The sequence below is a fragment of the Lepidochelys kempii genome, chromosome 6, assembly GCF_965140265.1.
Source record: "Lepidochelys kempii isolate rLepKem1 chromosome 6, rLepKem1.hap2, whole genome shotgun sequence".
In the NCBI taxonomy this organism is placed as follows: domain Eukaryota; kingdom Metazoa; phylum Chordata; order Testudines; family Cheloniidae; genus Lepidochelys; species Lepidochelys kempii.
The window spans coordinates 118,895,630-118,912,418 of record NC_133261.1 but is presented as its reverse complement, the minus strand read 5'-3'; the positions used below and the strand labels follow the sequence as shown (position 1 = coordinate 118,912,418).

The 16,789-nt window shown below is 44.1% G+C and overlaps 1 protein-coding gene across 4 annotated transcripts in view; it reads left to right on the top strand.

Moving 5' to 3' along the window:
• Window positions 1–16,789, top strand: part of SYNE2 (spectrin repeat containing nuclear envelope protein 2) — a 275,952-nt gene that overhangs the window by 163,262 nt on the left and 95,901 nt on the right. For all 4 annotated transcript variants that reach the window (XM_073349867.1, XM_073349868.1, XM_073349866.1 and 1 more), the window contains 8 exons: window positions 2,413–2,646; window positions 6,251–6,433; window positions 7,635–7,754; window positions 9,392–9,504; window positions 11,368–11,503; window positions 12,621–12,752; window positions 15,885–16,037; window positions 16,296–16,505. In XM_073349867.1, the coding sequence (XP_073205968.1) occupies window positions 2,413–2,646; window positions 6,251–6,433; window positions 7,635–7,754; window positions 9,392–9,504; window positions 11,368–11,503; window positions 12,621–12,752; window positions 15,885–16,037; window positions 16,296–16,505 (1,281 nt within the window). The remainder of the gene's footprint in view (window positions 1–2,412; window positions 2,647–6,250; window positions 6,434–7,634; window positions 7,755–9,391; window positions 9,505–11,367; window positions 11,504–12,620; window positions 12,753–15,884; window positions 16,038–16,295; window positions 16,506–16,789) is intronic.

Here is a 16,789-nt window from a genome sequence, read left to right as displayed (position 1 = left end):
CAACCTTTCAGAAGGGGTGGGCCGAGTCTTCATTTATTCACTTTAATTTAAGGTTTTGTGTGCCAGTAATACATTTTAACGTTTTTTAGAAGGTCTCTCTCTATAAGTTTATATATTATATAACTAAACTATTGTCGTAGGCAAAGTAAACAACGTTTTCAAAATGTTTAAGAAGCTTCATTTAAAATTAAATTAAAATGCTGATCTTACACCGCCAGCCCGCTCAGCCCGCTGCCAGCCTGGGGTTCCATTCACCTAGGCCAGCAGCAGGCTGAGCGGGGCCTGCGGCCAGGACCCCGGCTGGCAAGGGGCCTGCAGCCAGAACCCCGGACCGGCAGTGGGCTGACTGGGGTCAGTGGCCGGGACCCCAAACTGGCAGTGGACTGAGCGGCTCAGCCCGCTGCCACTCAGCCCGCTGCCGGTCTGGGGTTCCATCTGCTGGCTCCTGCCAGCCAGGGTCCCGGCTGCCGGCCCCGCTCAGCCCGCTGCCGGTTTGGAGTCCCGGCCCTGTCCACATAGAGTGGGTACCTACCTTCTCCCTGGTTCTAGCCGATTCTCTTCTTCTTTCTCTGCACTGAGCTGAGGGTAGGGGTGCACTGAGCACAGGTCTGGGGGTGAAGGAGCAGGCTGGGGGTTGGGGTGCAGGGTCTGGCCAGGAGCTAGAATGAGGGAGGGGACTCAGGGTTGGGGCAGGAGGTTTGGGTGTGGAGTGCTTACATGGGCAGCTCCCGTTCGGTGCGAGGGGTGGGGGTGGGAATGTGGGGGGTGCAAGAGTCAGGGAATGGGGTGTGGGGGTGTCTGGGTATGTGTGGGGGGTGCAGGAGTCAGGGCAGGGAGCTGGGAGTGTGGGGGGGTGCAGGGGTCAGGGCAGAGGGCTGGGGTGTGTGGCGAGGTGTACGGGTCAGGGCAGAGGGCTGGGTGTGTGTGGGGGTGCAGGGGTCAGGGCAGAGGCTGGGTAGGTGCGGGGGGTGCAGAAGTCAGGGCAGGGGGCTGGGAATATGTGAGGAGGGTGCAGGACTCAGGGCATGGGGTGTAGGGGGCTGGGTATGTGGGGGGTGCTGGAGTCAGGGCTGGGGTTGTGGGGGGGCTGGGTGTGAGGGGGGTGCTGGAGTCAGGACAGAAGGCGGGGGGGTGCAGGGGTCAGGGCAGAGGGCTGGGAGTGTGTGGGGGGGGCAGGGGGCTGGGGATGTGGGCTAGGCTCATGGGGGTGCTCCCAGCCACCTGCCTAGAGCAGCTCACGGCAGGGGGCTGGAGGAGATAAGCCCTGATTCCAACTCCCTTCCCCAACGCGGTGTCCCCACCTCGTCTCCGCCTCCTCCCGGAGCAGGGAGCATGCTGCAGCTCCGCTTCTCCCCCTCCCTGTCAAGGGCCATCAGCTGATCGGTGGCAGGGAGGGAGAGGAGGAGGGGCAGGAACCCAGGGCTGGGGGAAGAGGCGGGGGAGGGGGAACTTGCCTGCCCTGCAGCAGCAGCCGACAGGACCAAGCTTCTTCACCCTGCCACCGCAGGGGGTGCGGAGAAGAGCGGGCCGGGGCGGGTAGGATTTTTAATGGTACGCTGCTGCCCGCCAGGGTCCCAGTCCAGCTCAGCCCGCTGCCAGCCTGGGTTCAGCAGCGGGCTGAGCGGGGCCGGCGGCTGGGACCTGGCAGGCAGCAGCATGCCATTAAAAATCGGCTTGCGTGCTGTCTTTGGCACACGTGCCATAGGTTGCCGACCCCTGCACTACCATATTAGGGACCTAATTGTCAGATGTATGTATGTATTTTTGCACACACTTGCCTTACGCACTCGATTCGCAAATGAAAATTAGAGATTTGCACATGCATGTCTATGCCTGTGTGTGCACAACCCCGACCTGCATATGCATTTTTGAAAATTTGCCTGCTTGTCCAAAACTTAAGAAAATTGTGTTTATCACGGAATGTTAAAGGCTGCTCCTAGGGTGAAGATAAATAAAAGAGAAATGTTATTCAAGGGTGGGTTTGAGTTAAGACTCTACAATGTTTTCTGTATAGCCTACATCCTAAATAAAGAATGCTTTTAAAGTTTATTTGGAACTGAACTCCTAAAAGTAGCACATAAGTATTTCCCAGCTGCATGCTCTGTGTGCTTTAGAATACAACACTTTGCATTGAACTCACAGAAAAATACCTATCCTCTGGGATAGCTAGCTAATGAACCATGAGTCATTGTTCTTCCTGTGTGCTCAGATATACCTGTGTAAATGCAAATTGGCTGCTTGGAAACCTTTTGCACCAGATCATATGATCATTCAGCGTAGTTGTTGGGGTTTTTCTTTCTGTTTTAACCTGGGAATAAGGTGACTGCCAGTGCAGGTTCATAGCTCTTGGTATACCAAAGTTAAACATTTTCCGCTGATAGATTTTCTGTGTTTGAATGTCCTTTGCTTCAGGGTGACACGCCTTCTTCTGACACAAACACTTGCCAGTGCTTTCAGAACAAACCAGGAGAATCAAAGGAAACAGTGGATAGCAATAGGCCTGAGCCTGAAAAGATCCTCCATGTCTGCCAGATACAGGTTGCTGAGCTGGAGCTGTGGCTAGACAAAACTAAAGTGTCCCTGGAGTCAGAAACTCAGAGCCCTGAAATGCAGCAGATCGTGGAACAGCAGCTTGCTGATTGCCAGGTAAGATCAAGTGGTCAAAGTTCACTGCTGCCAGCTAAACCAATCACCCTTCCCCCAATAGGTGTGTTTGCATAAAAGCTACAATTACTGCTTCAGCTCCTGTTCCTGCGTACTCTGCCGTACACTGTAGTGAAGAGGAACCACTTGGTTTTGATTTTAGCTGCTTTTTTCCAATTACCTTTTTTTAAACCATATTGTACACATTCGGTTTCCTTGTCTGTATATTTTAGTATCTGAGATCTTAGATAGGATTTACAGCATAACAAATTTGTGTTTTGTAAAGAAAGATTTACTGTAATTTACACAGATCATTTTGGTTTGCATAGTTTTATTAATTAGTATGGAGATATGCCTATCTCATAGAGCTGGAAGGGACCTTGAAAGGTCATCGAGTCCAGTCCCCTGACTTCACAGCAGGACCAAGTACCGTCCCTTATTTTTGCCCCAGATCCCTAAATGATCCCCTCAAGGATTGAGCTCACAACCCTGGGTTTAGGAGGCCAATGTTCAAACCACTGAGCTATCTCCACCCCAATGTGTATAATGTGTATAAAAAGTTCACCGGTTTAAATTCACTAAAAAAAGGCAGGTTGTTTTTTTTTTTTTTAATGAGACAGTGACCTCAGTCACGATAAAAGCTTGTTTACTGAACAGGGAATTTGCTAACCATTTGACATTTCCATTTTATTCTAGTGTAGGCTTTTCAGGTAAAAGTGCTCTAAAATTTCTTCCTAAAATGTAAATTTTTGTTTTGCTCCCTGGGGCCCAATCCTGCAGACTTAAGTGTGAGCTTTACTCTTGCAGTAAGAATAGTCCAATTGAAGTCAATGTGAAGACAGTGTACATAAAATTATTCCCTTGCATAAGTCTTTGCAGGATTAGATGGAGCTAGAGTGACCAGATGTTCCGATTTATAAGATCAGTCCCGGTATTTGGGGCTTTGTGTTATATAGGTGCCTATTACCCCCTGCCTCCTGTCCCGTTTTTTCACGATTGCTATCTGGTCTTCCTAGATGGAACCTAGATGTTCAACCCTGCAACTGGACAGGTTTATATTTGTGCGTGCTACCGTAGCTACAGCTCATTCCTTTTCACAGAGATAGTGTGGATCTTTTCACTCTGTCACTATCTGCAGCAATGACAAGCTTTGGGGAACACAATGGCCTAATACAAAGATGCCCATTTTAAATCAATGAGAATGTTCTCAGCTAATTTATGTACTGGGCCTGATTCCACTACTACAAATGACTACTGGCCTATTCACTCAGGGTTCATACCAGGGCCTTATATAAACTAGGAAAACTAGTTTGACTCCACTATAAACCCTATTTAATACCAATATAGTCAGAGTTTAATATTTAGCTCAAATTTGACAGTTGGAACTCAAAAAGCAACATTTTTCCTGGTCTCAGCAAGGCCTCGTAGCACAAGGGGGAGTAGCACATAGCAGCTGCAAGCTCAGATATGCAGTCAAAGCAAATCAATCTTGATGACTGTGTCATTGTAACTATGCTCTTACTGGTTTCAGAGGAACAGCCGTGTTAGTCTGTATTCGCAAAAAGAAAAGGAGTACTTGTGGCACCTTAGAGACTAACCAATTTATTTGAGCATGAGCTTTCGTGAGCTACAGCTCACTTCATCAGATGTTTACCGTGGAAACTGCAGCAGACTTTATATACACACAGAAATCATGAAACAATACCTCCTCCCACCCCACTGTCCTGCTGGTAATAGCTTATCTAAAGTGATCAACAGGTGGGCCATTTCCAGCACAAATCCAGGTTTTCTCACCCTCCACCCCCCCCCACAAATTCACTCTCCTGCTGGTGCTAGCCCATCCAAAGTGACAACTCTTTACATAATCAAGTCGGGCTATTTCCTGCATAGATCAAGGTTTTCTCACATCCCCCCCACCCCCATACACACACAAACTCACTCTCCTGCTGGTAATAGCTCATCTAAACTGACCATTCTCCAGGTTTAAATCCAAGTTAAACCAGAACATCTGGGGGGGGGGCGGGTAGGAAAAAACAAGAGGACACAGGCTACCTTGCATAATGACTTAGCCACTCCCAGTCTCTATTTAAGCCTAAATTAATAGTATCCAATTTGCAAATGATTGTAGAGAAGCAAAGTGTGCGTTGTAAATGGCTTGTCTAGTTTTAGTAATTGTAGAGAAGCAAAGTGTGCGTTGTAAATGGCTTGTCTAGCAGGAGAGTGAATTTGTGGGGGGGGGTGGAGGGTGAGAAAACCTGGATTTGTGCTGGAAATGGCCCACCTGTTGATCACTTTAGATAAGCTATTACCAGCAGGACAGTGGGGTGGGAGGAGGTATTGTTTCATGATTTCTGTGTGTATATAAAGTCTGCTGCAGTTTCCACGGTAAACATCTGATGAAGTGAGCTGTAGCTCACGAAAGCTCATGCTCAAATAAATTGGTTAGTCTCTAAGGTGCCACAAGTACTCCTTTTCTTTATGCTCTTACTATCACTGTTGGAATGGAGAGCCTGCACCTATAGGTCAAAGGGTAAGAGGATTTGTGGACCATGATCTCCACAAGTATGGTTCTTTACCTAGCCATGACATTTTGGACTTCTTCCGTATAAAACCTGAAGTCAAAATTTGGCCCTAACGGTATCCTGTTCTGCTTCTGTAGATGGTTAAAAACGGCTTCCTTTTTAAAACATGCCTCTTTATATATTAGTTAATAAACAGATTTTGTATTTTTCTAAGTATTAGTCTCATAACATGAATTGAACTCCTGGAATATCTCTGGCTTTGCAAATGGATATAATTAAAAGTTTAAAAAAGAAAAGAAAAAAATGCTGTACTGTATTAATATAGCCAGAACATTTTCCTTTCCTCACTCACTGACTGCCAAGTCACTTACAAGACTTATGGATCATGGTGGATAATCAGCTGAACACGAACTTCCACTGAGATGCTGTGGCCAGAAAGGCTAGTGGCAGTCCTTGGATGCATAAATGGGAATTTCGCATAGGAATAGGGAGGTTATATTACCTCTATTTTTACACTGGTATGGCTGCTATTGGAATACTGTGTCCAGTTCTGATGTCTACAATTAAAAAAGGAGGATGGAAAAATTAGAGAAGGTTTAGGGAAGAGCCACAAAATGATTAAAGGATTAAAAAACATGCCTGATAGAGAAGGACTCAAGGAGCTCAATCTATTTAGTTTGCCAAAGAGACGGTTAAGGGGTGACCTGATTACAGTCTGTCAGTACCTTTGTGGCAAACAAATATTTCATGATGGGCTGGGACCGAAGGGTTCAGAGGGTGGGAGGGGATAAGGGCTGGGGTAGGGGATTGGGGCGTGGGGGTGGGGGGTGAGGTCTCTGGCTGGGAGGGCGGGCTCTGGTGTGGGGCTGGGGATGAGGGGTTTGGAGTGCAGGAGGGTGCTTCGGGCTGGGACCGAGGGGTTCAGAGAGCAGGAGCAGGGCTGGAGCAGGGGGTTGAGGCATGGAAGGGGGTCAGGGGTGCAGCATTTACCTCAAGCAGCTCCTGGAAGCAAACAGCTGAAGTGTGAACAGAGTATTAGGCAGTTGTGCTGGTAAAGATGAATAATTAACTGCTCTATTTCCTAGGTTATGTTATCAGAGATTGAACAAAAGGTTGCTTCTTTATTGGAAGATTGCAGAGATAGGCAGCAAGGAGATAGTGCAGGCCCTCAGAAAGAAGCAGAGGCCCTTTCCTTGAAGCTCAAGGATGTGAAGTGCAATTTGGAAAAAGTCCAGGTGATGCTTCAGGACAAATACAGTGAAGAACAGGTAAAAAGCCTGAATACTAGTTGAAGTCCTGTGAGTGAGACATTGTGCTGTAATAGGTGAGGGCTTCAGAGGACTAGTTATAAGAGACATTGTGAAATTAAGGGATGGATGCAAATGAATGTGCATGTCTGTCACTGTCATTTTAGTTCACAGTGCTGTATAATTATGCGCAGCTTGCTGCTTGTAATGGTTTTAGTGGTTCTCTGAATGATTTCGTTTTGCTTAAAGAGCACAGTGTCTGAGGTCAAGGTTTTATGAGCCAAAATGAGAGAGAATGAAAAAAATATTTTAAGATTTTTAAAAAAATGTTATGTATAATAGAGATCCTGGTGGTGAAAGGTTCCAAGAGGACAATTCCAAGACTGTAGCCCTCTCTTCAGAGAACAGGAATAGCAAGGGCAGTGACAATGCAAGCTTTCCCACACTGCCCCACCTGTGTCTTCCACTAGAGGATCTCCAACATCGATGAAGGAATAGGTTGTTCTCTGTGCCTATTCAGTACTCATCTGAGTATCTCTCTGGATATCTCTGCTTAGATTGACTCATTTATTGGCAGTCAGTTACAGCTGTGGGGCTAGTTCCCCACCCCATCTTTTTATGATGGCTTCAAGAAAGTCTGCTAGGGGTGGGTGCATTGGCAAAGACAGCTGCAGGCTCACCTACCCTGGAACAGAGCTGTCTGAAAGGTGAGTAGTGGTAGCCAGGGAAGGGACTGGTGGTGCTAAACTCTCCTGTTGAATACCAACATTCCTCTACAAGTATCACCAGGCAGAAAATCTACACAACTTCCAGACCATATGAACCATGTGGAAGTTGGAAGCTAGTTTTACATGCATAAATTGCACCTCACCATAGTTCATTCAGGCAAAAGTGTTAAGAGTTGGTGTCAATGAAACTTCCAAAACCGTACTTTCCTATAATTCTGCTACCAACAGTATGGGGAGGTGAACTAATGAAAGAAAGGACTTTACTGGAAGATGAGAATAAATTCAAGCTCTCCCCAGGTGAAACAGCACAAATATCTTTGCAGCAAGGCTAAACTAATAGCCTTGTCCCATCCTTCTGAGAGATCATCCCTGGTTCATCCCCAGTGTATTTTTCAGAGCCTGTCATGATAACATCTCTTCCCTAAATTACACACATATGTTTTGCCACTTTTTGACTTCTGAGAGCTTTCACAAAACACTGTCTCGCTTTATAGCTCAACAACAGTGAAAGGATCCCTTCAGAACTTCTTCAGCCTGGCAGCTCCAAAGTATCCAACCTTGTTACCACTGATGTGCCACCTTTCAGCAGCCGTAATGGTTTGCAGCAGCATCAGGTAATCCTGCTGCTCATCCCATAAATACAAAGAGTAGTTGTCTATTATCTGCTTTGTTCAGATATGCTTGACTCCGAGGGCTAGACTTTGACTTGGATTATACACCTCCACAGGGAGGGAGAGCTCTCCCTGCATTTCTGTGGGGGTTACCCTGCCTTGGGTCTGGGCACATGGGAGTAAGCAGGCACTGCCAGGAGTAGGGGAGTGGGGGCAGGGAATGGGCAGAGCCTTGGCTCCACCCCCAACACCCTGACCAGTGCAGCTGAGCTTGTGAGAGGGAGGTGATGTAGTTTGCTCCTGGTAGATGCTAGCAGCAAACTACTACCCCCCTGGAGCTGGGGGGCGGGAACAGTGAGTGTTACTTAACAGGCCTAAACTGATGTAAAAGAGTCATCACACAAAGCAGCACTGATTTAACTAAACCAATGCAGCTTTTGTGTGTGGACAAAGCCTTGAGGGGTGTGTCTGAGGTGCGTACCTCCGAAGGGCACTCCTGGAGCGGGGCAGCTTACGCTGCACACCTTGATCATGGCTGTGCCTAGAGGCATGGGAAAAACTTGTCAAAAGTGTCTTGGGCACTTAGGAGCCTAACTCTAATCGAAAGTGAGTGGGACTTCGGTTCCTAAGGGCCGTATTTTCAAAATTATTTAGGTGTCTAAAGATGCATATAGGCATGTAGTGGGATTTTCTAAAGCACCTAAACACGTGATGAACCTGTTCAGGAACTTCTGAAAATACCACTAGGCACTTTTCTGCACCTTAAACACTTAAATATCTTTGAAAATCTGGCAATAAATACCTAAGTCACTTTTGAAAATGGGACTTGAGGCTCCAGTGTAATTGAGGTGCTTTTGAAAATTTTACCCACAATCTAGCCTATAGTGGCTTTTAAGGTTACTGTTAGCAGATTAAAAATATGAGCTCAAGTTCTCGGTTCTGTAAGTAACACTGTAGATTCTGCTGTTTGAAAATCAGCTTTTTCCTTTTTGTGCCTTCTCTCTTTGAAGATTACTCAAGTAAACAATCCAGACTGGAGCCTGGAGTTGCTGAATTTCTAATTCAACTCCCTCTTCTAATTAAAAGTCACACGGTTAAATCTAGTGGTTCATACTCAAGCAAAAGTCTCATTGAATTCAATGGGAGTTTTGCCAGAATAAGAATGGAAAGATATGGTCCATTATTTCACAGTATGCTCTGTTCTCCTGCCATGATGTGATAGCCATCAGTGAAGGCAACTAGAGAGGTTGTGGAATCCCATTATTGAAGGTTTTTAAGAATAGGGTTCGACAAACGCGTGTGAGGGATGGCCTACATATACTTAATCCCACTTTAGCATGGGGGGGCTGAACTAGAAGACCTTTTGAAATGTCTTCCAGCCCTACATTTCTGTGGTTTTATTATTAGCTTTTAGATCTCAACATAGGTTAAAAACAATTCCATAATGTTATATCATCTAAGAAAAGTTATGTATTTGATAAAGTTATGTGTAGTTCACATGTATATAATCAGTTGCTTTTTGTTTTGGTAGCTGTAATTATTTTTATTTATTTTTGTTAAATGAGCAGCCAAGACCATCCTTTGAGAAGAACATGGTTTACACACTTTACTTTATCATTCATGTTATTCCTTATTTCCAGAATCTGCCGTTAAAACTGACTGAGCAAAATAATCTTGTCGACTTCATCAAATTTTATGTAGAAAAAATGCAGCCAAACTTTGATGACAGCACTACTCAGAAGTTAGATTCAAGGTACAAAATAGAAAAATTAGTCACTGAGAATGTCTTCCAAACACCATATGGTCTGCAGGATTGCTGAGGCACAGGAGGTTCTCACACAGGGGTGTGTTGCCAAAAAAAAAAAAAAAAAAATTACAGAAGGAAAAAATCTGTCAAAAGCTGTGCAATTTAGTGGAGATCCAATTCACACTGTAGTATCCCCTGAAATTGCTACATAACTCAAGTGTGTTTGTACAGTACCTACCAAGATAGGATCCGGGTCCATGACTAGGCCTCCTATATGCTATGGTAATATAATTAATAATTATTATTATTGTGTGTCATAAGCTATGGTAGGCATGACAACAAAACTTATATACAGAGGTAGATCAGGCACCTCTATTCTCCTTATTTCACAATACAAAAACAAGGGGACATTCAGTGACAGTAAAAAGCAGCAAATTTAAAACTAGTAGAAGGTAAGAAGTTTTCACACATAGTGTACAATTAGCCTGCGGTTATCACCGAGGCCAAGAGTATTCAAAATATTCAAAAAAGGACTGGACATTTATATGGATAATGAGAACATCCAGAGTTAGAATAGTAAGGATTTTAAAAAAGGGAGTTTGGGAAGTGATATAATCCCTCGTACGTCAGGGTATAAGCCAACTTCTAACTGAGTTGAGTTGGAAGAAACTTGCCCTACAGGCATGTTATTGATGCTTTACAATTAATTAATTCCAAATGCGTGCCAAAGTTTTACAATGTATGCACTTATCACCTATAGTTATGTATCCTGTTGCCTTAAGATACATCTACTTTTAGGCAGTGTGTAGAGTACAGACACTGCACACCCCGCTAGCATGGGTATAAATAGAAGCACAGAGAGTGAGGCACGCCTGACCCCCTAGGTATCTACCCTACACAGCTCTCTATCCACCCAAACAGTGCCTTCCTTGTCTACCCTGTTATTTTTAGCAGGGTAGTGTCCTGCTGCCTCCCCTGCCGGGGCCTTTCCCTGCTGCAGTGAAAGTCTCTGGCAGCAGGCAAAAGCTCAGGCAGAGGGGAAAGACTCCTGTCAGAGCCCTCCCCACTGCCGGAGCCTTTCACTGCAGCATGTAGCTACACATGTCGTGCCTGTCCTGTACCTGCTACTTCAGCCTTCTGCTGTGCTGCATTTCATTCTGCCCCAACACTGTATGCTACATCATTCCCATGCTTTTAAATGTCTGTGGTGCTGCTTAGAAGATTATGCTGATGGTAATTAAAAATAATACATCGCCTGACAGCCATGGAGTATAAATATGCACTGAAGGCTTTTCTCTATCATAATAGTATTGTTTAAAAACCCACTATCTTTTATTTCACCTCTTTAACACAACATTTGGTGATAAGCTAGTACTGAATGAAAGGGAAAGCTTGAAGGAAGATTATTCTTATTAGTTATTATTTCTGTTGTGCCAACTGTATGCTAAGTACTATACAGGCATGTGGAGGTACGGACCCTACCCCCAATGAGCTGACAGTTTAAGGCCCCTGTCCTGCAAGGATATGAGTAGAAGCTTAAATTTACATGCTGGAGTTATCTCACTGAATTCAAGAAATCATTGAAGGCAGTGGGAGTGTTCACAATGCATAAAGTTAAGCATGTATGTAAATCTTCACAGGATTATAGCCGAAGTGGATAACAAGCAAAACAAAAGTGGGAGGAAAGGGAGTGGCAAAAAAAAAATGTGATTAAGGGTGAGGCTAAATTCACACATTCTGTTGGTTTTACTGTGGGTATATGTGGGGAAGGAGGGTAGGTTAAGGGAGATAATTCTATACACACAGTTGTAACAGTCTATTGATATGCTAATCTTTCCTTGTTCTTATGATCATGTTCCCCGAACACAGCAGTAACGTACCTATTCCAAGGAGTGACTTTGCTGGTCCATTTTTAAAGGACCAGACTGGTGATAAGTGGCAATATTTACAACAAGAGCTGTTTTCTACGATGAAGTCTCCTCTGTGTCAGCTTGCTGACCCTCAGGTTCGTTTATGTTCCTTCCAATACAAAATAATTATTACCTCTAATATGTGCTCCTTACTCAGATACGGCAAAGGCATAAATGAATACATTTCGCTTTCTGTATCGTCATATTGTCTCTCTTAACATCATTAAATAATTGAAAACTGTGTCATAGCTGTCCAATTGAAATCGTGATTTATAGTAGTCAGGGGTATCGTTACTAGGCATTTTTAGTATTACTGTTTCTCTCGCTCATCCTTGAAAGCCATTATGAGTAGTCATTAGTGCTTTTCTTTAAATTTTTGTTAGATGGTGTCACTGCAGTGGTGAGTGTAATAAGTAGCATAGAGGCCATCTAGATGAATTTGGTTAGGCCTGATGCTGTCTTTTTTTATTTCAGCTGGGATTTTTAAAGAAGCCTAGGGGAGTTAGGTGCGCAACTCCTAGCCTAGATAGAGATTAAAGCCCAGTTCTTGCAGATGCAAACATTGATCTCAGGGACAAATTCTGTCCTGACATTCACCATTGCGGGACTTGATTGTCCTCTATGAGGACGTACATGGTGTATGTCAAAGCCAAAGTTTGGGCTGTAGGGACTGAAGATTATTAGTATGACTTTGCAGGTTTTTACTGTGTGAGAACATGAATAACTTGTACTTTTGTTAGTTTTGTTCGTTGATATTAAAAAAAAATTAGTAACTACAAACAGGCTGATATTTTGTGTTCTCAGAAATGATTCCATTACATGGGACAATATCAGTTACTCAAGGAGGGTCATGAGTGGTGAAGGACTGGGACATGCAGTCCTCACTCAGGGAGAACTCAAACAGAAGTAAACAGGGGGGTTACCTTACTGAGGACTGCAGCCTGTAGTTTTGAAAGACTGAAACTCACAGGGCTATGTTTTCAGCCAGAGGCCGAAGTGGCACCTTTGCGTGCACATAAATAGGTTTTTGTGGATGCAACAGGTATGAAAACCTTTTTGCAGGTGAGCTTCCTTCCTGTTAGTGAAAATGTGACCCATAGGATCCAGATGGTGTTATTTTAATTTTTTGTTTTAAAAAGATTATGTAGCAGTATGGTTCCATTTTTAATCTGAATCATTAATCTAACTGTAATTTGCTTTTCCAAACGTTAGATTGCAACAAAACTGAATATTCTGCCGAGAGGTGCTGTATGTAGCATTAGAATCCCAACTGTTGAGGAACTGAAAACCTACACCATGCAGCTTGGAGATCTAAGCCAAGAAGCAAATGTTGTGCAGACACAGGTACAAATCACGTGCTCTGTTATTCCAAAAATGACAAGTGTTAGGGGGCTTATTCCTTCACCCACTTACTTCCCTGGTCCTTCTCGCATGAACAGAGAGCAACAATACCCGAAGTCCAAAGGTGCAAACAATTCGATGTTTATTGGGGTGAACTTCCAGCAAGCATGATTCCAGTTTCCTTCCTTAGTATCCTCCTTCCCAGCTCTGACACCACAGAGCCTTACACCTGTGTCCCTGTTCCCATTCCTGCCCTTAGCCAAACATGATTCCAACTTCCTTACTCCCATTCCCTGTTCCCATTTCCCCCTTTAGCAAAACATGATTCCAATTTTCTTACCCCCATTCCCTGTTCCCATTTCCCTCACCCGCATGCCCACCCCCACCCACCTACTTCCTGATTGACTGCAGACTATATAGTAAAACTTGAGTTCTGCTTTGCTATTCCTTAACCAATCATTTTCCTGAAATTTAACTAACCAATCCTAATGTATTGTAACATGACTATGTAACCAATTATATCCCACCACCTTAATTAGTTTACACCCAGCAAAATTAATTATACAGCAGACAGAAACAATCACAGAACCAGACAGAGATTATAGAGACAAACAACAGCAAAGTGAGAACTATAATGACAAAACAATACAGAAGTGAGGATTCCACATCCCAGCTATTGATAAGTGAGTTCTTGCCAGACGGGATGCTATCAAACTAAGTTTCCTTTTACATTTTCTAATGACAGGTTTCAGAGGAACAGCCGTGTTAGTCTGTATTCGCAAAAAGAAAAGGAGTACTTGTGGCACCTTAGAGACTAACCAATTTATTTGAGCATGAGCTTTCGTGAGCTACAGCTCACTTCATCAGATGTTTACCGTGGAAACTGCAGCAGACTTTATATACACACAGAAATCATGAAACAATACCTCCTCCCACCCCACTGTCCTGCTGGTAATAGCTTATCTAAAGTGATCAACAGGTGGGCCATTTCCAGCACAAATCCAGGTTTTCTCACCCTCCACCCCCCCACACAAATTCACTCTCCTGCTGGTGCTAGCCCATCCAAAGTGACAACTCTTTACATAATCAAGTCGGGCTATTTCCTGCATAGATCAAGGTTTTCTCACATCCCCCCCACCCCCATACACACACAAACTCACTCTCCTGCTGGTAATAGCTCATCTAAACTGACCATTCTCCAGGTTTAAATCCAAGTTAAACCAGAACATCTGGGGGGGGGGGGTAGGAAAAAACAAGAGGAAACAGGCTACCTTGCATAATGACTTAGCCACTCCCAGTCTCTATTTAAGCCTAAATTAATAGTATCCAATTTGCAAATGAATTCCAATTCAGCAGTTTCTCGCTGGAGTCTGGATTTGAAGTTTTTTTGTTTTAAGATAGCGACCTTCATGTCTGTGATTGCGTGACCAGAGAGATTGAAGTGTTCTCCGACTGGTTTATGAATGTTATAATTCTTGACATCTGATTTGTGTCCATTTATTCTTTTACGTAGAGACTGTCCAGTTTGACCAATGTACATGGCAGAGGGGCATTGCTGGCACATGATGGCATAGATCACATTGGTGGATGTGCAGGTGAACGAGCCTCTGATAGTGTGGCTGATGTTATTAGGCCCTGTGATGGTGTCCCCTGAATAGATATGTGGGCACAATTGGCAACGGGCTTTGTTGCAAGGATAAGTTCCTGGGTTAGTGGTTCTGTTGTGTGGTATGTGGTTGTTGGTGAGTATTTGCTTCAGGTTGCGGGGCTGTCTGTAGGCAAGGACTGGCCTGTCTCCCAAGACTTGTGAGAGTGTTGGGTCATCCTTTAGGATAGGTTGTAGATCCTTAATAATGCGTTGGAGGGGTTTTAGTTGGGGGCTGAAGGTGACGGCTAGTGGCGTTCTGTTATTTTCTTTGTTAGGCCTGTCCTGTAGTAGGTAACTTCTGGGAACTCTTCTGGAACCTTGATCTATGCAGGAAATAGCCCGACTTGATTATGTAAAGAGTTGTCACTTTGGATGGGCTAGCACCAGCAGGAGAGTGAATTTGTGTGGCGGGGTGGAGGGTGAGAAAACCTGGATTTGTGCTGGAAATGGCCCACCTGTTGATCACTTTAGATAAGCTATTACCAGCAGGACAGTGGGGTGGGAGGAGGTATTGTTTCATGATTTCTGTGTGTATATAAAGTCTGCTGCAGTTTCCACGGTAAACATCTGATGAAGTGAGCTGTAGCTCACGAAAGCTCATGCTCAAATAAATTGGTTAGTCTCTAAGGTGCCACAAGTACTCCTTTTCTTTTTACATTTTCTAGGCACTTCCCTTTCTCTGGAGGTGATAGGCACTATCAGGACAGGATTGTATTCCTAACAGCCGAATAGCACCTTATTTCAATGTGACTAGTTTGGAATGTGAGGATGTGACCGTTCGCTTCCCAGCTTATGTCTGCCTCTGCTGCTTAGCCAAAGGCCTTAGCCTAAGAACAGGGCCTCAGACTGTCACAGTAAGAGAAGGCCCTTACACCGGCAGACAGTGATTTTGATTCTTTCTTTTGTACCTCTATAACTAGCCAAGTGATAAGAATACACCTAAATTCTTAGAGTATAGGCCTTTACAGACAGGCCTGAATATTTATATCCTAACAACAAGGACTTCTAGAAAGCTAGACATAGCTTTAGCACAATGAAGCACAGCTAGTCAGTAACCATGTTCCCCAAAACTGAGTGTATTATAGAGGCGGGCTTTGGTCAGGTTCTTAATGCACTGCGGAATCAGGTCTGGATTTTGAGAAGCAGCTTCTCATTTTTCAACCCCAACATTAGCTATTGCCCTGATGCAAACATTTGCTGGCACAAGTGATGTCATTTGCACATCAAAATTGCAACAGTAGATAACGGGTCATGTTACTGACTTCGGTTGAGTCTGCAATATTGCATGGGTACAAAATAGAAGGTTAGGGTGAGGACTGTTTCCAAATTAGCCATTCAGTATTTTACTACCTCTGTTTATTACTAATAGCATGAGTTGGATAATATTTCACTGTTTTACACACATTTCTTTAATCAGTGTTCTTGCTCAGTATCATCTCTGACTTGGTTGGAAGCTCTGAAAAATGCTATAACTTGTCTTCATCCAGGAAAATGGGGCCGGGGAAGCGTCCTTAAATTTGGACAGAAAGCTCTTTGAGCTGCTTTTGGCGATCAGTCAGTGTTTGAACAACATGGAAGAGATGTTAAACACCTGCGTGCTCTCCAGTGAAGAGGCTGCTGTGCAGCAGGGACTGTGTGAGGTAAGCGCACCAAAGCATAGATGGATGGGCGTCAATGGGTTCCTGTTACAGTGAAATAGGTAGGTCTCCTCTCTCACTTACACTGGTGTAAATCAGGAGTAACTCCACAAAGTCAGTGGATTTACACGGAGAAGGCGAATCAGGCCCATTATATTTGAGTAAAAGTAGCGACCTGAGTCCTGCTGGTGTTTTTAAAAGTTGAATCTTCCTCTAACAAGGACCATTTTCACTAGCCTTCTCTTCTTTTCAATCCTTTAGACTCTCTCTCTAGAGCTGCAAAAACTTCACACAGATATCAGAGATAAAAAGGATGATCTTTTAAAGTCTATTACTTGTGCCGATGGAAGTACTGATGTATTCTTCGAGTGCTTTAACAACTTGCAAGCCCGGCTGGAACTAACTCAAACTGCTGCTGCTTCTAGAAGCAAATCAATGAAAGCTGGGCTGGATCACAGTAGTAATTATCAGGTACTGTACTGCTGAATGCATGTCTTGTTTCACAGTATCTATTAGACGTGTTAGTGTTAATGCATTTTGGATTATAAACGAGCAGTATACAATGGACATTAAAAAAAAAAAACACCAGAAAAAGCTTTTTCTAGCTTATTGCTGATTTCAGATACATCTAGGAGTAAATCCTGTCATGTCCCTACTCCCCACAGTGATAGTTGCATTGGGCTCTGATCACAGTAGACATGTGTATGCAGAACGAGGAGGGAAGCAACCTGGGACCTCATGCAGGGGGTTGTCAC